This window comes from Rhinatrema bivittatum, chromosome 6 (assembly GCF_901001135.1).
Source record: "Rhinatrema bivittatum chromosome 6, aRhiBiv1.1, whole genome shotgun sequence".
NCBI classification, from domain to species: domain Eukaryota; kingdom Metazoa; phylum Chordata; class Amphibia; order Gymnophiona; family Rhinatrematidae; genus Rhinatrema; species Rhinatrema bivittatum.
Genome location: NC_042620.1, coordinates 196,039,140 through 196,064,877, shown reverse-complemented (window position 1 = coordinate 196,064,877; position 25,738 = coordinate 196,039,140). Strand labels below are relative to the sequence as shown.

The following is a 25,738-nucleotide window of genomic DNA, read 5'->3' as shown; positions in this document are numbered from 1 at the left end:
GAAAACCAGTAATGCCTCAAATCTCATCTGCACTGACAGAGATGCTGTTAATGCTGGGGCACCAATGCTCCTCTGACAATTCAGGATCACATTATCTTTCGAAGATAATTTATACCAGTACAGGATAGGAATTCAGCAGAGAGGCCACATCTTCCTGGGACACCAGAATGTACTGGTGCATACATCCAGACTCTTGGATACTGGTGCGATTAATAGGGATTTGTTCTCACAACAGGAACATTTCAGGGGATTCAAGGCTGCTGCCAGAATGTCTCTGCTTTTAACATTGTGCTTCTATGTACATGCTTCTCCTTTACCCAATGTACATCATTGGAGCTCAATGGCAACATCAAGGATGCATATGCAGCACTTTCATTGGGTGGAAGGGGGTAGACAATAGTCTGTCTCCCCAGGTTCTGGTGCTTGATATTGATGCACCTTGATTTCAGTGCAGTGCATCTAATGCTGATGGGCTGGGCTAAATTTGCAAAGAGCTTCATATGAGTTCCAGCCAGCCCCACAGGGATACCCAGGCAAAGCCCACATCTATCAGGATGGGATCTGTGATAGATCTAGTATGTTTGCATCAAGGCACTTGTAAAACCTGCTGGCTTTCTTCATTCTGAGGCATCGGGTCAAAACAAATGAAAACTCAAAAAAGAGGGAAAAACCCTGACAGATGCTGCACAATATGCCATGTGACTGACAATTAAGTGGCAGAAAACCTATCTAGGTTTATAAGTGAAGACAAATCTGCAGGGCCAAGCAAAAACCCACTCCTGTGGCTCCAAAAGAAATAAGCTGTAGCAGAGGGAGCAAGAAAACCCATGGCTTTTTACTGAGGCGCTAGGGACACTAGCGCGTCACTAGCGCCTCTTTTTTGACAGGAGCGGCAGCTATCAGCGGGTTTGACAGCAGACGGTCAATTTTGCCGGCATCTGTTCTCAAACCCGCTGACAGCCACAGGTTCGGAAAATGGACGCCGGCATAATTGAGCATCTGTCTTCAGACCCACGGGCCGATTTTAATTTTTTTTCTTTAATTTAAATGTTTTTTTTAATTTTGGGGCCTCCTACTTAATATCGCTATGATATTAAGTCTGAGGGTACACAGAAAAGCAGATTTTTCTGCTTTTCTGTACACTTCCCCGGCGCTGGCAGAAATTAACTCCAGCCTTTGGGCAGGCGTTAATTTTTGAAAGTAAAATGTGCGGCTTTGCTGCACATTTTGCTTTCTGGATCGCACAGGAATAACTAATAGGGCCATCAATATGCATTTGCATGTTGCGGGCGCTATTAGCTTTGGGGGGGGAGCGGTTGGCCGTGCATTTTCGATGCGCTACTACCCCTTACTGTATAAGGGGTAAAGCTAGCGCGTTGGGGTTCAAGGGTATATCAGGGACCCAAAGATATTTGGGCTTCAGTACCAAAAACATTCATGAGTCAGATAGCTGTGAGAATCTAAGTACAATTTCATCTTTGATTTAGAGACATTTCATCGTATATAAAGATAGAATAGTCTTATTTGCAGATAAGTTTGAGAGCTTCTGTATATAATGTTTTACTTCTGCTGTTAGTGCTATATGTAATATGGATATAAGGTGGTTTTGAAAAAAACAGCGACGCTGTGTGTGTGGTATGATATATAGAGTGCGAGGTGTTTATAAATCAGATGTGAGATTTATTTTTATGATTGTGTAGCATTTATATAATTTTGAAAATTGTTAGGCATGTCTGAAGATGTTTTAGAACTAAAAAAAAAACTTTTTTAGAAACTTAAATGATAAAGTTAGAATAAACATTTGTATTGTTCTCTTTTGCTATTTTTGGATTAGCTATTTCTGGGAATATTTGTTTTTAGTACCTTATTTTGCTGAATACCATCTAACAAATGAAAATGGTTGAGAATTCGTGCACAATTTGAGTTTGATGGAATATCTTTTCCATTTAAAGGCATAGTGTATCCTAATTGAAGGTTTCCTAGCCAAAACCACTATATCTTCAATGTCTCTGGGTAGACACAGATTATAGTATGTTCAACACCCAAGCCATCAAGCTGAGGGATGGAAGATTCAGATACAGCATTCCTTTGTCTTGAGGCAGCAAGGCATGGTCTATTCCCAGATATATATAGGGGGACTGATTGGGAAGTTGTACAAGATAGATATTCAAATCATAGTTGTCTGGGCTATACTGAAGCTATGGAGGATCAAGCAAGTATGGTCTTGGAGAAGCTTTTGTACTGTCCTGGCGATCAATGGTATTAATGGAAAAGTGTACAATAGGTTTGTTCCCCAATTGATTAGGAGAGTATGCCGAGCTAACCTGAAATTTCTGGGTAGAACTGAGCAAAGTTTGTCGAGGTTTGTTCAACTCCAAAATGAATAAATCAACTGATGGCAGTTTGCATAAGTCAAATAGACTGACAACTGCTAATTGTTGCAGAGACCAATTGTGTAGACGAATACTCTGAAGCGATCCACCAGCATGTTGAGATCCCTGGAAGATAGATGGCTTGTAGAGAAGCTCAATTCGTGATTGTCCACTTCCAAACCTTTAACACTTCCTGACAAAGGGTCCATGACCAGGTACCCCCCTAATTGTTGACATAAAACAAGGCAATTTGGTTGTCTGTTTGAATCAAGACAGTCTCTCTTTAAAGATGTGTTAACATTGTTATTGCTTTCCAGTAGATTGATCTGAAAGTGGCTTTCATCAAGAGATCAAGTACCCTGGGTCCAAAAGGATTCTGTATGGGTGCCCAGTCCCTTCATAGAGGCATCTGTTGCTAGGGTTCCTTGATGGGGGAGAGTGTAAAGTGGAGCTCCATCCAGAAGAACATGGGGGTTTAACCAACCTCATAATTTCCATTTCATGTCTCCAGAAACATGCAGACCGTGATTGGGTTAGTTGATTCCATTGACAGCACACACTCCCAATGCAGGCAACATATGAAGGCAGATTAAGGAACTATGTGAATGGCCGCTGCCATATGACCTAAAGCAAAGAAAATCTCACTGGCTGTCACATGCTGAGAAGTTAGCAGCTTGTAAATCAGTGATCTCTTGGTGCTCACTTGATCAGATGGTAGAAACACCTCTTGCAGCAAGTCTATCCATGCTCCAATGAATTTTACCCTCTGAGTCAGCACTAGATTTGACTTCCTGAAGTTCACCAGAAATACCAAATCCTGAAGATGGATAGACTTGTTTAGTGAGAGCAACACACCCTTCCTGAGAGGGTACTGTGACTAGCCAGTCATCCAGGTGCAGAAAATCCTGAATCCCCTGGCAACATAGATGTGCCACTACCATTGTGAGGCATTTGGTAAAAAGTCTCAGAACTGCCAACAGGTCAAATGGGAGTATACTGTACTAATAGAAAGAATCTACCTTGAAGTAAAGGTAGTAATAGTGGAAAGGATGGATGAGTATATGAGCATACACACTTTTCAGATTGAGAATGCACATCCATTCTACCTTCTGGACAGAGGGGAAAATCATGCTGAGGGAATTCATTTTGACTCTGAGTAGATGTTTGTTCAAGACTCTCAGATCCAGAATGGGCCGCAAGACTCTCAGATCCAGAATGGGCCGCAAGACTCTCAGATCCAGAATGGGCCGCAAGACTCTCAGATCCAGAATGGGCCGCAAGACTCTCAGATCCAGAATGGGCCGCAAGACTCTCAGATCCAGAATGGGCCGCAAGACTCTCAGATCCAGAATGGGCCGCAAGACTCTCAGATCCAGAATGGGCCGCAAGACTCTCAGATCCAGAATGGGCCGCAAGACTCTCAGATCCAGAATGGGCCGCAAGACTCAATTTCTTGGGGATGAGGAAATACCGGGATTAGAAGCAGTGTCCATGTTTGAACCACTGGGACTGGCTCTATTACTCACTACTGAAGTGAATGCACTTTCAGATGAAGTTGTGTCAAGTGAGACTGGTTTGGATTGAAAGTCAAGCAATACAGAAAGGATAATATCCAGGAAAAATGCAAACAATCTAGATTCCACGATCCTGAGGTCCCAGAGGTCCTTGGTGATTTAGCTCGACAAAACCAAGGCGGCCTGGATTCTGTCCACCACTGGAATGGAGAACTGTTGCATGCTCGGAAGGATCAAAAACTGGGCTCAGGCTTAGGTTGGGCCTGTTGTGACATTTTAGGCTAACTCTTGCTGCCAAGATCTGGCCAGCAGTGATTGCTGTTTAGACCTAGGGGAATTCTGCGCTACTGCGGAATGCAGAATGGTACGAGAGCCGTCATGGGGGGGGGGGGGGGGGGGGGGGGGGGAAGAGCGCACTGTACAAGGGAGAACATGACTCCATATATATCTACGACTGTTAGAGGGGCATTTTCAATTCAGAGTGGGTTGAGTGGGGGACAGTGAAAAATGTGAAGGCTGTTTTATGTACTAATATTTAAATGCAAATACTCGATTGCACTGAAATGCAAAACATTTGCAAAAAATTGTGTTTTTGACAAATAAAGGTGCATAATTTTGTAGAATTTAGAAAATGTGTGAGCAGATTTCCCCTAGGAGTATGTTTTTGAGCCAGAAGAAGCAGGAAGTGGTAGTGTTGAAAAGGCCAGAATGGGCATCTGAAAGTACTGCCTCTTAAGGAAAGAAGGAACACCTATAAGAGGAAGGCTGCTCGGGAGCTATTGAGAGGGATTGAACTGCCACATTCTGTTCTTTTATTTGAGCAACTGTTTTTCTGAGCATTTTGCCAAAAAAAGCTGCCCCCCCAGAGAAGGGAGGTCTGCCAACTTGTGTACATCATCTCGGATGCTACTGGCTCTTAAACATGCCATACATTGAGCTCCTTTGGAGACTAAAGAATACTGAGATGGAATCAGTCAGAATGAAGACTTTTATGCATTCCTCTGCATCCAGTGGTTGGGAGTAATAAATGGTTGCTAACCGCAGGATTTAATTTTTGAATACAGTCATGTAGATATTGCACCATATAAAACTGGTGAGTAGAGATACAAGAAGGAAGCATGGAGCTCAAATACTTTCTTTCCAAAGTTGTTGAGTAGCCTATGGTCTTTGCACAGAGGTCAAATTGAAATAGTTCTTTCGCTTTTTCAGCAAGGACCCGATAATGGACTGATAAGGTTGTTGGATGACTCAACCCCGTTGACTACTTGAGATCTAGTTTTCTAGCTGCTGAGATACCAGAAATAGGAGTCTTTCACATTCCCATCTGTAACCGATTAAGAATGTCATGGACTGAAAAAACTGCTGATTCTGACTGTGTGTCCAATATTTGGAGGAGGTCAAAGACTTCCAACCAAGGATCTTTATCCTTGCTTATATTAACACTCAGTGTCTTTCCCATTTTACCCACAAGGTTCTCTGGAGATGAGGAGGAAGACCCAGAAGTGGGTCAGAAAGTATACCTGTAGAACCTTCTTCTGAACTTAATGTGAGCTCACTAATCCAGGATCTTGGTTAAGAGCCTGCCCTGCAGACAGTAGTGAAAATGTAAGGGAATGAGGGCTGGGCTGCTGCAACATTTTCTTAGGAGGACAAAGTTGCTCCCATTAAGCAGAGTGGATACGATTCCTCCAAGCAGTAGTATTTTTTTTTTTAAGTTCCTGGTTCTGCACTGCTAACCAGGCTGAGAGCGGCAACAGCTAGCAGAATTGACCTCTGACCTGGAAGCATTGGAGGGGTTGGTGGGGGGGGGGGGGGGTACTGCCCCCAGAATGCAAGTGCCTCTGCTTTTATGGCTGCTGATGGATCCCAGCAGGGCCCCTACATCTCCCCTCCTGCTCGTGGTGAACAGCAGCAGGCCCAGCAGGGCTCTAGCACCTCATTTGCTTCCCGCATACCCTCCTGCTGTGGCCAAACGAGAGACACAGAGGGCTGCTGGCATTTCCTCTAACACCCACGATGAACAACAAGAGGCCCAGCAGGGCAATGGCACAACCCCTCTGGCAGTGGCTGAAGAAGAAGCCTGGAGTAAGACAGAGCCTATCATAAAGCTTGTCCATATGGAAGAGAAAGCCAATGAGTGTGTGAGAGCTTGTGCATATGTATGAAAGCCTTTGAATGTGCATGTGAGAGAGAACCAGTGAGTATGAGAGCACCTGTGCAAGTGTGTATGTGTGCTTGTATGAGACACAGCCAATGAGTGTGGGGACACACACACATTATGTCTCATACAAGCACACATACACACTTGCACAGGTGCTCTCATACTCACTGGTTCTCTCTCACATGCACATTCAAAGGCTTTCATACATATGCACAAGCTCTCACACACTCATTGGCTTTCTCTTCCATATGGACAAGGAGAGCGCTAGTGAGAGTGCGTGTGTGTGAGAGAATAAACGTGTGAATGAAAGAGGGAGAGAATAAAATTTGTGTAACCTCTTCTTCACTCAATCCACAGCAATCTTAGGGTGAGTGGAAATCGAAAGATCACAGGTTTCAGTTTGGTTTTATTTGAGGTTTGCTGTTTTGAAATCTTATTGGTATTTTTTTTTTTAGTTTTAATTTTAATGAGTAATTATTGGATGTTATTCTGTTCATCAGCTGTTTTGAAATATTGTTTTATTAGTGTGGTTGATATTTTATATTTCTTGTTTGTATTTGTTTTATGAGATATAGTGAGGATTTTGCTTTTCCATTGCTACACTGTATACAGAATCTGATGCAGTTTCCAGTTCAGTTTTCGACTGCAAATTTCTATTTGAATTTTATGATCTGTTTGTGTATTTGGTTAGCATCTCTGTGCTGTACATTTTTGCCGAGGTGAGGTATTCTGCTAGAGCAAAGTTTGTGTAGGGATCTATTGCAGCCCGATTTGTTCTGTTTTCCTAATAGGAGGTTATTTTGAATTATTCTTCTTATATGGTGGATGTTAATGGGGAAATATCCTTGTTATACTCTGCCCCTTTATTGGGGGAATTTTCCTGAATACAGTTGCAGGGTTTATATTGGGATTCTGTCCTATCCTGTGAAAATTTTCAGAGGAATAGTCATGTTAGTTTGGTGTAGCAAAAGTGTCAAAAAGTGGGTGGTACCTTACAGACTAACCAATTTATTGAGGCATGAGCTTTTAGTGACAGAGTCCATTTCGTTCGATGCACTCTGTCCTCAATAAATTGGTTAGCTTATAAGGTGCCACCCGCCTATTGTCATTTTTGTCCTGTTCTGTATAGACCTCAAACTTCACTCCCATATAGCGTTAATTAATAAAATTCTTCTATCTAATAATTTAGTGATAGTTTAAACTGGCTAGGGGTTTATTCGCTGCATAAAAGTGTATTTGTTGCATGTCTAAAGATGTCCCAGACATAAATGGCCAGCACTTTGTGACAATGGTGCAGATAATGGTGCAAAACGTAGCGGTGCCTCCTGCTTTATGAGCAATGGCATTCTGTCTCAGCATGGATGGAAGGAGTTTGGTAAGAAGAGAGTGTGGAGAGAGACATGGGAAACCCCCCCCCCCCAACCAAGGGCATGGGGATGGGGGGTGGGGCAGCACAGTAATTATTTGCACAGGGCAGCAAAAAACTTTGCACCAGCCCTGGCCATCAGATGTTACCCCACGTTATGGCTAATTCAGCCTGCGTATAGATGGAAAAACATGTCATAATCCAAAAAGATAAAGTAATGTAAATAGAGTTCTTATCTTGCAGTCTCTAGATTCAGAAGGCAATAACCCAAAGAACCTACTACAAAACTGCCATTTATATTTACCTGACTAATTTTCTATAGCATGTGTAAATTAAGTATTTTCTATAATACAAGGCTTTTTTAAGACTTAGATTTACCCATGTTCCTTTAAAGTTATTTCATGCTCAGAATTTGTAGCAACTCATTGCTCAGACATATCAATAAGTTTTAGAGGTAGTCTGTGAGCTAGCTTACACTGAACAGGGTTTCCTGCACCTAGGAACATCTATTTTATACCAACATATATCTATTGATAGAAGGGGAAAAAAACCAAAACCTATTTTCATCTCCACTTCCCATTTTCTAACTACCAACCCCCTAATCTTCTCTCTGCCTTTGTACATTTCACCCTTTTCGCAGCTCTGATCATTTCCTTCATTTTTCCTCCATCTTTGTCCTCTCTCAGTTCTTTTGCCTTGCTCCCCTCACCTACCTCCTGCCTGGCCTGACTATCCCATTCTTGCCTTTTTTTTTTCCCTGTCCTTTTCTCTCTCATAAGAGTCCTCCTTCAAATCTCCAGCAACAGATAACCTGTGCATAGCATTAACCAAATCTCAGCTAGTGTCTTGCCTTCCCCTCCCTTATATCACTGCTCAGCACCTTAACCTTCATGCTGGCACTAAAATATGACTAACTGTGGCTTAATACCTTAGCAGAAAAGAGATTTAGGGACAGCAAACCAAAAGGACCGATGCAAAAAGCTGAACACAAACTGGGTGTTGATATCCAGAGCATAGTTTAACGCACGTGCTTTTTTTTTTTTTTTTAACTCCCAATGCAGCTAATGGTATACTAATGCTTCGGGACTAAATGTGCACAAACCGAAAAGCCTGCGCAAAGAAAAAGCTTAGCACACAGCAAAATATAATTTATGTGCATGACTCCTATTTTTTGTGCAGAGAACATGGTTTATGTTTATATATCTATTTCAAGTCAAAGTCATACAACATATGTGTGTGTGTGTGTGTATGTTGTATGACTGACTTGAGATAGATATATAAACATAAACCAAGTTTTCTGCACAAAAAATAGGAACTATGGTGCAGCAGGAGCCATGGCCAATAGGAAGAGCGTATGAAGAAGCTTACTGGGAAAAGGAGGAGAAGGGGCATGCTACTGTTGCTGGGTAAGGGTTGGAGGGCAGGAGTGAGTGGGAGGGCAGGAGTGAGTGTCAATAGGAAAAATGGAAACATTTTTAGTAATTGATGAATTTTCTGCCCAGTATTACTCTGCCCTTCCGATGCCCAGCAATAGATATATTACCTCTTTTTGCCACTCACTGCCCAGCCTTTTCTCCTCTTTCATTCCCCTTCTCCCAGCTGCTCTAATAGTGTGACCGTTCCGTAGAGAATCTAGTCTCCAAATTCATATGCCTTGCCTTACCACTGCTTCTGGGCATGAGTAAGAGGTCAGAGAGGATGAGAGTGGGCATGCGTGAGCGTCAAAAGATGATAATTCTTCAAATACTAAAAAGATTTGAATTTCTCCTAATCAATTTATCAAGATTTTGTCAGTTGAAATAGTTCACATCACTCACCCGTGAATATAAATTATGTAAAGGTAAATTTTCAAGCATTTACAAAAAACAGAAGAAAATGAAATTTACAATCTCACAACTGTTTTACATGTAGTAACCAACCAAAACAATCTACAGAAGATTTTCCCTATTTTATTCCCTCATGCATCACCTACACACAATACATTTAACCAGTCATACCTCACACAAGCAGATTCCATATACTATCTTCTCCCTGCATAAAGAGCCCTATAGACTAAATGGGATGACTAACTGAACGCCTTAAAAATGTCCTACTTTTTCCCCCAATATTGACAGAAGAATAATGTATACTTTTTTGTTTTGCATAGATTCTCATTTTCTCCATTAGAGCACATTGCTTCATGGACATTTTCCAATTTCAAAATGTAGGCAACTCATCTCCTTTCCAAGAAGATAAGATCATAATCATTACAATTACCCTGGCAAATAGAACCAACTGTTGCTCCCCTCTAGGCAACCTTTGATCTATGCTAAATGATCCAAAATAAATTAATTTATCAGACTACTTGATCATACAATTCAAGATTTTCTCCAAACAAATATTTTCCTCTAAAAGGAGTTCAGTTTGTGAAATAAAATAATGTGCCTATTTGGTAATTACATTTTTCACATAAATCAGAGTCCTAGAGTTTCATCTTATATTTCAAGAATACTGGGTATTATATTCTATGTATTATTTTAAACTGTATTTCTCTCAATTAACATATCAAATTCCTATTTTAGTTCAAATGCTCTTTGAACCTCCTCAGCTGTTAACCTCTCCCAAGGCTTCATGACATAAATCAGTCAACCTTTAAAGAAAACACGGATACTACTTCTCTTTAAACAAAGTATCATGAGTCAATCCTATTGTCTTTACTACTGGTGTCCCAAAATTGTCTTCAATTTCATTATGCTAATATTCCCCAGATTTCCCCTATCTACCTTATAAATGGCCTGTGACCGACGGCCCGCAAATGCGCAGTAGAGACCAGCTCTACCGCGCATGTGCGGGCGAGCACGTCGCTCTGAGGCAGCTTCAGAAAGAAAAAAAAAATGGCGGCGTCCAGTGGCAGCAGCGGTACCGGCAGCGGGCGGCGACGGCGGTAGCGAGCGGCGGCGGTACCGGCGGCGACGGCGGTAGCGAGCGGCGGCGACGGCGGTAGCGGGCGGTAGCGAGAGAGGGAGGGACGGACTGAGTGGGAGGGAGGGACGGAGAGAGAGAGTGGGAGGGAGTGACTGAGTGAGAGGGAGGGACTGAGTGGGAGGGAGGGATTGAGTGAGGGGGAGGGACTGGGACTGAGTGAGAGGGAGAGGGGTGACTGAGGGAGGGAGTGGGACTGGGAGAGAGAGGGAGGGAGTGGGACTGAGGGAGAGTGAGTGGGACTGAGTGAGTGAGAGGGAGGGGGGGAGGGAGGGATTGAGTGGGAGGGAGGGAGTGGGACTGAGGGAGAGTGAGTGGGACTGAGTGAGTGAGAGGGAGGGGGGGAGGGAGGGACTGAGTGGGAGGGAGGGATTGAGTGAGGGGGAGGGACTGGGACTGAGTGAGAGGGAGAGGGGTGACTGAGGGAGGGAGTGGGACTGAGGGAGAGGACGGAGGGAGTGGGGACTGAGTGAGAGTGAGTGGGACTGAGTGAGTGAGAGGGAGGGAGAGAGGGGGGAGGGAGTGAGTGAGACTGAGTGGGAGGGAGGGACTGAGTGATAGGAGAGGGAGGGTGGGGAGGAGTGGGTGAGGGAGGGGGTGGTGAAGAGTGAGGGGAGAGAGAAAGAGGGGGAGGTGAGAGACAGAGGGATGTAGCCCGTTTTAACGGGCTTAACGGCTTGTTACATTATAAACAATGACATATCCCATTTTTCTCTCAGTTGAAAAGATAGGAAACCTTCTGTATCATGGAATTAGTTGTCCTATATTACAATTCCCTTCTCTTTCCATTCTTAAAATAAAGATCCATCAACATTTCTTTGAAGCTTTAAGAAAGGGAGGAATTTAGAGGTATGCTCCATCTTAATTCTCTACCATCTCCATGCCTTAACAGAAATAAACCAAATATTTTTGTGACAAATTTCTGGAAGTTTAATTCCTTTCCCATGAAGTAAATTATAGGTGCTTGTACTAACAATTATTAAAAAATTGTGATTATATTTATCATCCTTTTTCACCTATTCATGGACAGATCTGACAAACGGGCTACATTACACATTCTCAAATCAGATGATAGTCCTCTGAACTCTTTATTGCCTCCTAAATTATATCTAATTCTAGATTTAATTTGCCAAATAAATGTAGTAATCATTGATCAAAAACAGTGTATCACTTTTTCTCCCAAAAGAATAACATTTGTAAAAGATATAAAATTTTAGGCAATATGACCATCTTTAGCAGAGCACTTTTGCCCATAATGGCAGAGTTCTCTGTTTTTCCAAAGAATATATATTCCTAACATGTCATCTAATTTTAATACCAAGATATTTTAGATTCTCTTCTGCCCACTTCAATGGAAAAGACATCAGCCATTGCTCAATTCAACTTGTGTAAAGGGAGTGCTTTAGATTTATAGATAATCTGGAGACCCCCCCCCCCCCCAAAAAAAGTTTCCAAAATATTCTACTGCCCAGTGAGTCCCTCAGGTTACCAATATAAAAGATGCATATCATCAGCGAATAAACAATTTTAGCTGTTTTGTTTCTATCTTAATCCCCTAAAAAGATAGAATTTCTGGCAATAAAACTAAAGAAAACGAACATTAAAACAAAAAGTAATAGCGACGGGGGCAGCCTTGTCTAGGCCCCCTCTTCTGTAGGTTGGATTCTTGAGTTAACTTTTCCATTAATAAGTATTCTCTCAGATTCTATACAACAACCACCTGAGCTATAAACTCATACCCAAATTTCTCTAGTACCCATATATTAACAATTAACCCTATGAAATGCTTTTTCTGTATCCAAACTAACATTTCTTTTCCAGGAGTTTTTGGACAAATGGATAACAGATTTTAAAATACTGACCACCGATTTTGATGTATAAGTTATTTAATAATATTTATTCTATTTGCTAGAACTGCAGATAAAAATCTTTATTAAGCAAAGAAATAGGTCAATATAATTTTGGTAAACTGCATTCACCCCCCAGTTTAGGAATCAATACTATAATATTGAAATTCTGACCCTTTTCAAGGGATCCCAATCTCCTTGCTTTTTCAAATGAGGAAACTGAGAACAGAGAATTCTATAAAACTCTGATCCAAATCTATCAGGCACAAGTGATCATCAACTGTAATTAATAACCTTCCTAATTTCGATTTCTTTGATAGGGGCATCCAAAAGTTCACACTGATCATGTTAATTGTGGTATTGCCAACTTTTGAAAGAACTCTTCATGCAACAACATGGTCCTTTGGAGTACAAAGACCTATATTATTGCTCAAACACTATTGCTATTTCTGAAGCATTTGTGAATTGTTATTTTTCATCAGAATGGCTAAACATTTACCAGTTTTGCTTCCCACTAATGTAACATATTTAGGGTCCTTTGTTTTCAGGTTAAGCACAGTTGCTTACCTGTAACAGGTGTTCTCCTAGGACAGTAGGATGTTAGTCCTCACATGTGGGTGACAAGATGGAGCCCAATCACGGAACACTTTTGTCAAAGTTTTTAGAAACTTTGACTGGCAGACTAAGTATGCCCAGTCTACTGCTATCCGCATGTCCATGTGAGATCCTCCTTCACTCTCGTAACATAGCAAAAAATACGAGCAAGAAAACTAACTTAACAACCCGAAGGCAAACTCACCGATTGGGGGATCGACCACCAGGGGAAATGGCGTTTGGCTCATAACCCCTCGCTGCCAGTCAAAAACCGGCGGACAGGGCCTGTTGGGGCTGGTTGGGCCCTTGGAACTCGCTGCTGCCAGCCCCGACCCCTAGAGCTGGACCGAGGTGGGCGGGCATGGGCAGGTGGAGGAAAGTACTCCCTTGGCCGGTAAAAAGGCTTGCAAGAGCCCGGCCTGGAGGAATTCCTGGTGGTGGAAGAATCTTCAGAGTGGCTGGCGGAGAGATGCTGACGAATATTCATGCTGATCTTTCAGCTGTGCCATGACCTCTCACCTTATCCCCAAACAGGTTCTCGCCTGTACAGGGGATGTCCGTAAGCCTGTCCTGAACCTCTGGTCAGAGACCGGAGGCCCAAGGCCAAACCAGTTAGCTGTCTGGTGCCGACACCTCCGGAGGCTAGGCGGGCTGCGGACTCAAAAACGTTATAGGTAGACCTGACCTCATGTCTACCCGCCTCAAGCCCCAGCGTGGCAATGGCTGCAAGGGACTCCTGCTGTTGCAGGGGGGGGAAGGCCCTCTGCAAACTCCTGGAACTGCTTCCACAGGTTGCGGTCATATTGGGTCATGTATAGTTGGTAGGCCACGATACAGGCCACCAGCATAGCCTGCTGGAACATTTTCCTCCCTATGCCAATCGAGCTCCCTTTGTTTGCGCCCCGGAGGGGCAAAAGCGTGTGTCCGGGAGCGTCTGGCCTTTTTAGGTGCGGACTCTATCACCGCAGACTGGAGGGGTAAGTGCTGTTGTTCAAAGTCCATGGCCTGTTGAATCAAATAAGTCACATCAGCCTTCCTGTTTACAGAGGAACAGACACCACATGTTCCCACATATGTCATGGACTGGCACCACCACGATATCCTTTGGAGCATTGATGAACTGGAGAACCTCCAGCATCTTGTGACGGGTATCCTCCGCTGACAGGAGCTGGAAGGGGATGGCCTCTGCCATGGCCCTTACAAAGCTGGCGAATGACAGCTCTTCTGGCAGAGGTAGACTCCATTCTTCCGGAGGGGAAGGCTCCTAGAGGGGGGTCGTCTGAGAACTCTGAGGATGAGTCAGAGGAGTCACCATCCCACAGATCACAGGTATCCTCCTCTTCACTAGGACCCGGACGCCGAGGGACAGTAGGCCTGGCCCCAGGGTCACAGAAGGCCCTGGGGGCACCGACTGCATTGATGGACCCCCGGGCATCGAGGAAGGCATCAGCCGTGATACGCCAGGAGGAACCGGTGGCGGCTCGGGGAATCATGGGCATGGGCGCCTGGTCCCCGAGGCCTCATCCTCCTCGGAGGACCCAGGAATTGGGATCGTTCCGGTGGAAGGCGTTGGTGGTCGAGGAGGCAAAGGCCTCTCGGACACTGGCTGCGTCAGTAGGGCGCCAAGAAGGACTTCCAGATGTTCTAGCAGGGGTGCAAACATCGAAGGCGGAGGCTCGGGCACCGGTATGGGGGCCGGTGGCCCCAGCAGCTTGATGCTCTGTAGCGCTTTGAGCACCGTCAATTGCACCCTGTGGTCCAACTCCTCCTGAAAGTCCTGGGTAGTAAGGACTGATGGAGGGGGACGAGGCATCGCCGGCACATCCTCTGAGGGATCACGAGGAGGCTTGGCGCCCAACACCGTTGCTGGTAGGGAACAACTCGGGCTACCGGGGGTACCACAGGATGGGGTCTCTGGTGGCCGGTGCCGCTTCGATGGCTGCTCAGCAGCCGCCAATGCTGCTCCGAAACTGGACCCGTGGTGGGACGGTGACTGGTGTCTATGCTTCCTGGATTTCCGGCACTCAGCCCGGTCTTTCCCCAGCGCAGAGGAAGACTATGACCTTGAGGATAGGGGGAGGGGAGAGACAGAGGATCGCTCTCCCTCTCCTGATCCTTAGAGGTTCTAGAGAGGAGGAACACCAGGGGAAGAGATGGGGACAGTTCTCCACGGTCCTTAGGCATGGAGTATACCGTAGCCGAAGTGGAGGGTTTTAGAAACGAAGAGCTTCGCCATTTTATCCAGGTGCGTATGACTCCTTTTTGGGGGTCATTTGGTTACACAAACGACACCCCCGAATGACATGCAAGGCCCCCAGGCAGAGGATACACACCTCATGCGGATCAGTGATGGACATGGTCCACAGGCACTGGGGGCACGTCAAAAACCTGATGACGCCATCGAAAGAAAGAGGCCAGCGTGCAGTCGATGACAGAAGGGCACCCTTGGTGGGAGTCTGGAATTGACCACGAATAACTAAGGTAAAAGCCAAGGGTACCTATCAAACGGAGGAACCGAACACGAAGGGGGACCAGACGCAGAAATAACCGTGAAAAACAGCAAAACACTTTCGAGGATTTGGAGCTCTAGAACCACTAGGCTACTGTACCACGGAAAAGAAGAGACTGAAGGGGGACCTCACTTGGACGCGCGGATAGCAGCAGGCTGATCATGCTCAGTCTGCCATTCTAAGTTTCTAGAAACTTTGAATAATGTTTTCCGTGCCGGGATCCATTGGATGTCACCCACATGTGAGGACTACCATTGTGCTTGTCCTAGGAGAAAACCAATTTTCACCCATAAATTCCAGGATTTTTCCCCAAAGATGACAATCAGTTTAAACAGATATTCACCTTAAGTTTAGGCTGATGAGAAAGATGTTCCAGAGCTGCAGATGCAGCATTTCAAGGCCTCCAGCCACTGCTGGAAGCCATTGTGGGCCAGTGCATATTGTGTTTCGAATGCAGTCCATGCCATTTTTCAAGTCTCACCCTCTTCACCCCCTAAGCAGCCAAAGTACCTGCCGTCTGGTGCCACGAATGCATTTGAAGCAGGCCTAGTCCACTAGAAGCAATTCCTAGCAGGCTCCCTGGCCTTGCACAAAAGCAGACCCGCAGTGCTGCAGAGCATGGAAGTGTCAAGTAAGCATGCGGATGAAGGAGAGGAGAGAAGCCTGGAGCTACCATCAGTAAAGATAAATGCTGTTGCAGTGCGGGGAATGAGGGGGGGGGGGAGGAAGAGGGAGATTCTTGGCAGGGGGAGAAACAAGGAGATGCTAGGCAGGGCATGGAGAAAGAGATGGGATTGCTGATGAGTGGGAGAATCTGCTTAATATTGTTTATGGTCCTGGCTTCTGTCCACAAAAATTAAATTCCAGTATTTACCTACAAAAATGAGCCAATTTTTTCAAGTGATTTTTTCCTGTTTTTGTTCTTGTTTTAATAAACCCTTATAAATTCCCAGGAAAAATAAAGTATGAAAACACCCAAAAATGAAGGTTCCTACTTATATTGTAAAAAATGCAAACTCCTTGTCACCTTAGAATTTAGTAAAGCATTAGCTCATACTGAACTTGTGTCGTCATTTTTTATAGCAAAGTCCAAAAGTGGATATAGAACAGCTCATATCAATAGTATGAACAAAGCCAAGGACGAGTGTGAGAGCAAAGTATCTAAGCAACAATTTGAATGCATATAAGACCTTGAATAAGGTGCTCCAAAAGCAGTCAATATATTCACATCCATGTATTCCCCATCAATATATAGACTTAAATCAGTTGCTTCAAAGTGCATCACTCTTTCCACACAAAGTGAAGATATTCAAGAGTAAAGAAGGTTTACACCTGGGGAAAATCTGCAAACTTTATATTGGCCAAAATAACACACTGTACATGACAGTCTAAATAATTTAAAATGTAATACAGAAAAGTTATTACTTAAAGATGGAGAGTTTTAAATATTTTGAGCAGAGTTTCCCTAGGAGTACGCTGTAAGAGTAGTTTCTTTTCACTTTGCCATCTCAGGCCCCAACTCCTCCAACCTCCACTATCTCTCCCCTTAGGCTCAATCCCTTCCACTCTATCTCCATTCCCAGTGGTTGACAGCCTCTCTCAGTATTGCCCCTCACACAAGCTCCTTCTGTCCCAACATAAAAATACACACACAGATTCCCTCTCTCATATACATATACACATCCCCTCATTCATGCTCCCTCTCTCTCGAACACGCCCCCACACAGACTACCTCTCTCTCACACACCTGCACAATGGCTCCCCTGTCTCTCACATACACACACACACCCTTACAGACAGGCTTCCTTTTTCTTACACACACACACACACACACACACACACCCCACACCCTTACAGACAGGCTTCCTTTTTCTTACACACACACACACACACGCTCCCTGTATCACAAACAAGCAAGCACCCTCACCTACACACAATTCCTTTTTTACACACCAGCTCCCAACCTGGCTCACATACACACTCCTTCACAATCTCAATAGGCTCCCTCTCTCCAGCACACAACCCACATACCACCTTCGCAGTCTCTCACACATCTACACACAGACACACTCTCACCGGGGCCTGTTCCATCTTCACCACGAGCGGTGACCATCATTTTCATCACGAACAGGATGGGCTCCACTCGCAGCTGCTGGGACCTGCTCCATCTTTGCCATGAGCGGGATGGACTCCGCTTGCAGCACACTGGGGCCTGCACCATCTTCACCGCGAGTGGGAAGGGCTCTGCTTGCCGCTGGGGCCTGCTCCAAATTCTGCGCTCTGCAGAAGATCAGAATTCCCCCAGAAGTAAAGGTTCAAAATGATTAGGTTCCCCGAGATGACGATGTTTCACCTGCCAACTTCTTCAGGAGGGACACAACTGTTAGGATAAAAGGGAATATCAACATGAAGAACTACTAAAGTGAAAGATTTTTATAAAACAGCACCTACAGGCATTCAACCATCTCAGTAATAATACAAACAGATAAACAGACTAACAAATACATACTGATTCCTCATAGGTGGTTTACATTATCGTATGAACCTGTAATCTCTTGATTGTTGGCAAAACTTCATGGACTTTAAGTACTCACATCTATGAACTTTGCAGCAACATTTGCAGCGGAAACTAAGATGCTCCTTTAGTTACATGCTGGTTGGCCATTAAGCATACTAATTCAGATTTAAGATTCTTTGCTATAGACATTGTCTGAACTCGTCCTAGGGGGGGGAGGGGGTGACAGCAGTGGGTTTTTTTCTTTAAATTCTTTGCACCTCTTTGGTCTCCAATTGAGACAGTGAATGATCTGTCTTTGGTTAATCTCTCTCATGTAACCTGATTACTCACATCCTGATTGGTCTTTGTAAGTCATGTAACCTTTCTGCACCAGTTTTGACAGCTTTTTACCCTTTAGGAAGCATAATTTAGTGTTTGATCACCACTGTGGAGTAGTGCTTCTTCTAAATGCATAGAGAGTAAATGACTTCTGAAGGTTCTCAGATATGTATTTGTTAGTACGTTTACCTGTTTGCATTACTACTGAGATAATTGAATGTCTTATAGTAGTTCTTTATGTTGCTATTCCCTTTTTTCCTAACAATTGTGTCCCTCCCGAAGAAGCCAGCAGTTAAAACATGGTCAAGTTGGGGACCTAATCATTTTGAACCTTCTTTACTCTTGAATATCTTTAATATAGGTGGAATACAATGATGTACTTTGAAGCAACCAATTTAAAACTATGAGTATGGAATATATTGACACAGAATACACTGATGTGAATATATTGACTGCACCTGGAGCACCTCATTCAAGGACTTATGGACATTACAATTACTACTTGGATACTTTGCTCTCTCACTCCTCCTCGGCTTTGATCTCATTTTTTTATATCACTTGTTACATATTTTAGGTACAAACATTTCGGTTCTTGTTTTTATAAGATTCTGATTTTTTTAAATTTAATTTGTTCTGATGAACTGGCCTGGTTAGAACCCCCAGCCAATCTAGAGGCCTTGCTCACATTGGGGACGATGCAATACAGTGCACTCAGCCGAGTGCACTGTATTGCATCGTTAAATAGGTGCTAATCAATCCCCTAATGCAATAAGGGGATTAGCGCCTATTTAATAGGCGCTAATCCCCTTATTGCATTTAATAGGTGCTAATCAATCCCCTAATGCAATAAGAGGATTAGCGCCTATTTAACCCACGCCGGACGCGGAGTGAATGTAATAGCACTCATCACAGGCAAATGCATGTGAATGAGCCTATTACTCATTCACTCCGCATACAAAAAAAATAAAGGTGCGCTCAGACGCACATTTATCGCTCAGCTATTAATGCCTGCCTGGAGCAGGCATTAAACTCTGCAGACCGCCAAGTTATGAAGATAGACGCCAGTAAACTCGGCGTCTGTTTTCATAACCGTCCGTCTGCCAGTAATGAAAATGGCTGCCGCTCGGCGGACATTTTCATTACTGGCAGATGACCGGTTCTTTACTGGCTGGCATTGGTCTTCGTAACAGGCAACCGTGGTTGCCTAATTTGGATATTGCATGGTGCCCTCCTTGCGAGCACCATGCGCGTGTTAGGAAAGCGGGCGTTGACTTTTCAGTGCCTGCTTTCCGCGATTTATATTGCATTGGCCCCATTATGCACAAGAATTGAGAGATGCTTTTGGGAGAATGGAGCCAAGAGAGGGAAAGAATTATAAACCCAGAGAGGGTAGGGTAGCCCCAAGAACAGACAGTTCACCTCTCAGATGCGCTTGCTGGTTGATGGCATGAAACGATGCCTCAGAGAAGGAAAAAGAGTGGCACCATCAAGAGGGTTTATGCCTCTATAGTGGTATCTTAGGGAGTTTTCAGAATTCCTGCCACAGTAGACCTCACAATCAAGGCTGTCCTCAGCAGGGAAACCTGGATTCCTGGCCTCAGTAGAGGGAATGGGTCAGGAAGATGCTATCCCTCTGAGTATTAACACTTCCCTGGGGACATATGTCTCACATGTCATTATTCCAGTTAAACTTTCTTGTGAAAATAAAAACTCCTGCTCTCACTATGATTTGATTCTGGAGCATCTGTTTGTTTGCTCAGTAAAATCAGGTCCCCATACGACAGAAGTTAAGCATCATGGTAGTGACAGACAGCTCACCCTTATCAGGGCCTCTAACCACTGAGATGGAACCTCTCATGTTAACTATGATGCATAACCACCAGGAAACTCTGGTTTTTGACCTCCTCAGAGCACCACATTTCTTAGTCATTCTGTCTTCCATGCTTGGCACAACATGAGCTACACATCAGTTGGATGATTTGGCAGGTGATGATCCCATCAACATTGTCAGCAAAACTGTATGCCCAATAAAGCCGCCCAGGAATTAGGGCTTGAAAAAGAAAATCCGTGCCCTCTGGCATTTGAAGATGAACTTAACTGTTGGAAAAGTATGCGGCATAACGAGAGACTTTTCAACAAAAAGAAAGCAGATACTCTCCCCCTACATGCACCACAATTGCCTCAAATTTACTGCCAGGGGCAGAAATATCTTTTGGAAGAATCTATTCTTTATCAAAGCTGGAACTGAAGGCCCTCAGGGAATACCTGAAGGAAAACCTGGGAAAGGGTTTATTTGACTTCACCCACAGGAGCGCCCATCTTCTGTGCCAAAGGACAGTTCCCTCCAGCCTGGTATTGAATAATGAACTCTGAATGCCATAAGCATTAGCAACCGTCACCCCCTGCCTCTTATAAACTGCTGGAATGCCTCTAGGTGGCCAAAATTTTTTCTAAACTCGATTTGAGGAAAGCATATAATATTAACTGGATCAGGGAAGGCGATAAATAGAAAATAACTTTTTGAAAATTCTATGGCCACTGAGTATCTGGTAATGCCATGTGGCTTAAGAAATATTCTTGCTACTTTTCAAAACCTAGAGAATAAAATTGTCCATGACGTGCTAGACAAGAGTACAGTTATCTATCTGGATGACATTTTGATATTTTCTGAATATCTAGAAGAGCATGTCTAACAGGTCTGTCAGGTCCTGGACTGTCTCTGGAAACGCAATCTGTATGCCAAGCTTCAGAAATATGAATCTGACAAGTGATCTGTGAAATTCCTGGGACACAATTTCCTAAAGGAATACAAGTGGTCCCCATAAAGTCAGTGCAGTGGCTCTATGGCCTGCTCCAAAGAAAGTTAAAGAAATCCAATGTTTCCTGGGGTTCACAAACTTATCTATGTTTTATCCCGGGCTTTTCCAAATTGACAGCCCTTCCAATGGAGGTTAAGAAGGGGTTCCTCAGTCAGGTGGACCCATGAATAGCAGTTAGCATTTGATTGGCTGAAGGCAACCTTTATGATGGCCCCAATCCCAGTACACCCAAACCCACAACCACTATTTATAGTGGAAGCTGATGCATCAAGAGTGACTATTGGGGCTATACTATCACAAAGGAAGGGACCTAAAGACCTCCATCATGTGCCTTCTATACTCGAAAGCTTACAAGTGTTAAAAAGAATTGCTTATGACAAGGAGCTTCTGGCTATAAAAACTGCCTTTGTGGAATGGTGTCACATCCTGGAAGAGGCCTGTCACCAAGTGCAGGGTTTCGCTGACCACAAGAATTTAGAATTCGTAAAGACCATCCGCAACAAAATTCAAGGCAAGCTAGGTAGTCTCCTTTTCCCAGTTTGATTTCATATTAATTTACCAAACTCCATGACCAGTAAGGTAGATGCTTTGTCCCAGAGGGAAGGGAAAGAATCTGCAGAACCAGAAGTTCCCACCAGAATCCTTTGATCAGAGAACTTCACTTTTGGAACTAGAAATTTTAATTTGCAAGTAGTAATATGGGGGAACCTGCAGCATGATGAATTTGTACAAGCTTGACTTCAGGAATTGGAAAAGGGAGAACAGGACACTATTTGGAGCTGACAAGAAACCTTCCTCTATAAAAAGACTCAACTATGTACCAGAAGGTATGTCACATTTGGAAGTCCATAAAACTAAAAAAAACTAGTTGCCTTGTGAATTTTGATGGCCAATGTAGACCCAGGATATAGCTGAGTATGTCTTCTTTTATGAAGTATGTGCCCCAAATAAGATGCCTCATCACTGTCCCTATGAACTACTTTTGCCATTACCAGTACCCTCAAGACCATGGGAATAGGTATCAGTGGACTTTATTAGTTATCTACCAACTTTACAAGGGAAGACCACGATTCTGGGGGTGGTGGATTCATTTACTAAACTGGCCCATTTAATACCCACTACGGGTCTTCCTTCTTCCCAGGAAACAGCAGGTCTTTTAGTTTGAAAAGAAGTCAGTTTTCACAGTCTATCATCTCAAATCAAGGCACCCAAGTTTGTTACATATTTCTGGCATGAGAGAACTAAATTTCTAACTCCATTTGTTGTCAGCATATTGGTCTGCAATCCGATGGACAGACAGAATGGCTAAATCTGACTACAGCAGCATCTCCACTGTTTCTGCAACTTTCATCAGACAAACTGGGTGCAGTTACCCCCGATGGCAGAGTCTAAATATAACTTTGAGCACTCTGACTAAAACCTCTCTTTGTAATTATGGTATCCATCCCCATTTCCATTCAAAGAAGGTTCGGCAGTCCAGGATCCCTACAGCTGCACAATGGGCAAATGCTTTAACAATTGTAAGCACAAGTCCAAAGTGAATTGGAACGGCTAAGAATTTGCAGAAAACATTTGCAGACACCAGGACTCCCCAGTTTACAGCAGGGGACAAGGTCTTGGTCTCAACAATACTCATAAGGAGTAAGAGACCATCAAGTTAAGCTCAAGCAGAAATTTATCATTCTTGATTCCAGAACAAAAATCCAATGGCATTCAGGTTTCCTCTTCCAGCCAATCTACGTATTCACCCAGTGCTCCATATGGCCCTTCTGAAGCTTTATAAACCCAATCCTTTTTCAGGAAGACAATCCCTTCCTGTAGCGTCAGTCATGGTGAAAGGACATCAAGAGTTAACTGGCATCCAGAATCTGGCGGACAATAATCATGGAACACCTGCACTACTTGGTGGATTGGAATGGGTAAGTCCTGGAGGACAAACTGGTGGCCAAATTTTGCCAGGAGCACCCAAAAAAAGCCAAGATTGAGAGGCCCGGGAGGGGTGGGAGGTATTCTGACAGGGGCAGCAGGGATCAAACTGGCATTCCTTGGGACTCAATCAGCAAGAATCCTATAGTAAAATATGAAGTGATGCAAAGTTAGGGAGACCTGCCTCCGGAAGCTCCCTTTTGGACCAGCATTAGGTGTTGTCTAAAAAGACATGTATGTAAGGAGCTCCAACCTGCCATACCTTTGCTGGTCCAGCAGCTCTTAGCACTTCTCTGGGCCAGACACCATTAATCTGTCCATTTCCTGGCTTTCTTCTTGTGTCTCCTAGTTGCAATATTAGTCCTCAGCTATGCTGCTGCTTCCTGCTCCAAACTGGTCCTTGTCTTTTCACCTGCTTCTGCTCTTAACCTGATCTTCAGGTCCTTTTCCCATCTGGAAAGTCCTGGCGGTTGCCTGCAACTAAGGGCTCCACCTGTGAGGAATAATGGCTGCCACAGACAGAAGACAGCATTTTCAGGTCACCCGGCCTCTCCTAGGAATGCCCTGCCTAGCCATCTGGCCTTTCTCCTTCCTCCGCAGAGCAGCCCATGACAGGATTAAATATCAGTCCTACAAATAAAACAGCATTATTGCAAAATATTCAAAATACATCTGAATGACTAAAGAAAGAATCCTTTATGTGAAGTCATGACCATTCTCATGGGTTTTCAAGAGAAACATGAATATACAGTCACTTGAAAGAAAAGACTTTCTACATATTGTTTCACTTCATCCTTGCCAGCAAAAATATCCATGTTACCTGCATGAAAACAACTTCTCTGGGAACTGTAGAGAGAACTTAATACCTTTATGATATAACTGTTTACAATAGGGAGCGATCTCTCCTCAACTTGCCAATACCATGGCCGAGAAGTCAGCAAATAGATTATTGTTCATATTTTTTTGTGCAAAAAGCAAACTACACTTTATCCACATAGTTAAACACTTAAAATTACTAGCTTTGGTTTTTCAGTATTGATCTGAGAACTCTAATTCGATGCAGTTTATTAATGACACGTTTCTCTTCTTTTGATGGTTATCTGAGGCCCTTGAAACAATCTCCTTCATATTCTCCAGCAGGCCAATAATTTGAATATTGTTTCTCCTACTATGATTCTCTGATTCTTCAATCTTATCCATTTGTTGATTCTCTCTCTGTAACTCAAGTATGTTCACACTTAGGGCCTCCACCTGGTCTTCCTGCTGTGATACTTTGCTCCATCGCAATAACAGCATTATTAGATTCCAATTTTCATTTAACTCATCCAGCGATGATTGAAGTTTTTACAATTTGTTATTTACTACAGCTGAGACAACTTATTAGGTCTCTTAATATAGCCTCAGACATTTCTCCAGTTAAAGCAGTAGGTTCAGGCACCATCTTGTACTCCCGAGTTTTCTACTTTTCATTCAGTTTAGATGATATTCCAAGGCTCTTTTGAATGACAAAGTTGTCCACAGACTCAGTTCTGCCATATGTAAAACAAAAATTCAAAGGAGAGAGTTATAGCAACACTTCACTGAAAAACCGCTGGTCCACATGAAGCTTACCAAAAGATGTCTGCCAACTGTTGTCATCACTGGAAGCCCCTTAAGTTCTCTGAACACTACTCACCTCTGCCCATTACCTCAGCAAAAACCAAGGGCATTTTCACCTCGCTCAGAAAACTATGAGGGGAGAAAAAGGGGGAAGAGGGAAGACAATAACTATCTCCCCTACTCAGCAAACTCACCTGGCCCTCAGTGGTTTGAAAGGTCTGATGTTGCCCTCATCCCAAATGTTTGGGGACCCTTACTCTAGAAAGCAAGCTACCAGCACTGCCATCCTTCAATTTTTTGTTACCATTTTCAGTGTCATTACAAACATTCTACACCGTGACACTGACAAGACTTAAGAATGGGATTTATTGCCATTAAATGAAAAAGTGCATCTTTTAGGTTTTTTTTTTTAAAAGTACTGAATATACTGAATTTCTTTGAGAAACTCTGGCTGGCTACCACAAGAAGCAGAGTCACTTACCAGCGTCACTATTGCACATTCTGCAGTCAGCTGAGCTGCACTGAACAGCGTCCGTACAAAACGGTAGATGTGTTTGTGATCAGGGTCATGCTTATAGTAATCATCAGGAACTCCTTCACGCTAAGGTGAACAAATGAAAGAGGGAAAAAAAGCTACATGAAAGCACCCATCAGCAAAAATGAAGTTTACTTACCTGTACACAGGGTCCTCCGTAAACAGCAGGATGAATCAGCCATAGCAAGTGTGTAACATTATCCAATGATATCAATACAAACCCAGCTCTCAAGAGCTCAGTAAAAGCCTTCCTGAGCATGAGCAGGAGTTACCATATGCACTGCCTCATGAGCCCCTCGGTCTCATCCACAGCTTAAGCTTTAGTGTGGTAGTGGGCTCTCCAGAGAGAAGGGTAGGTATTAACTATGGCTGATTCATCCTGCTTTCTATAGAGAACCCAGTTTACAGATAAGCAAGTTTGCTTTCTCCATCAACAAGCAGGCATGAATCAGCCATAATGCATGGGGAATTCCAAGCCAAGGGTTGCAATGTGGAGCATCTACTGAAACATACAAGCCAGACCCTTCTAATGGAGAGTAAATTACTGGATCATCAATCTATGCAAAACTGAAGTTACTACTACTGCAAAACATGGTGTCCAGGTAAAAGTGTGAACTGATTACCAAGTAGCAACTTTGCAAATGTCTTCAATAGAAGTGGCCCCAAGATAAGTTACTGAAGTTGCATTGGTTCTCACT

The 25,738-nt window shown here is 43.7% G+C and overlaps 1 protein-coding gene across 2 annotated transcripts in view; it reads right to left on the bottom strand.

Annotated features, from left to right (window-relative positions):
* CCNYL1 (cyclin Y like 1) overlaps positions 1–25,738 on the bottom strand; it is a 261,805-nt gene that overhangs the window by 68,863 nt on the left and 167,204 nt on the right. Inside the window, exon 7 of one of the 2 annotated variants that reach the window (XM_029606367.1) lies at positions 24,987–25,106. The exons of the other annotated variant lie outside the window; for it this stretch is intronic. Coding sequence (XP_029462227.1) covers positions 24,987–25,106 — 120 coding nt within the window. The remainder of the gene's footprint in view (positions 1–24,986; positions 25,107–25,738) is intronic. 2 annotated transcript variants of the gene reach the window in all.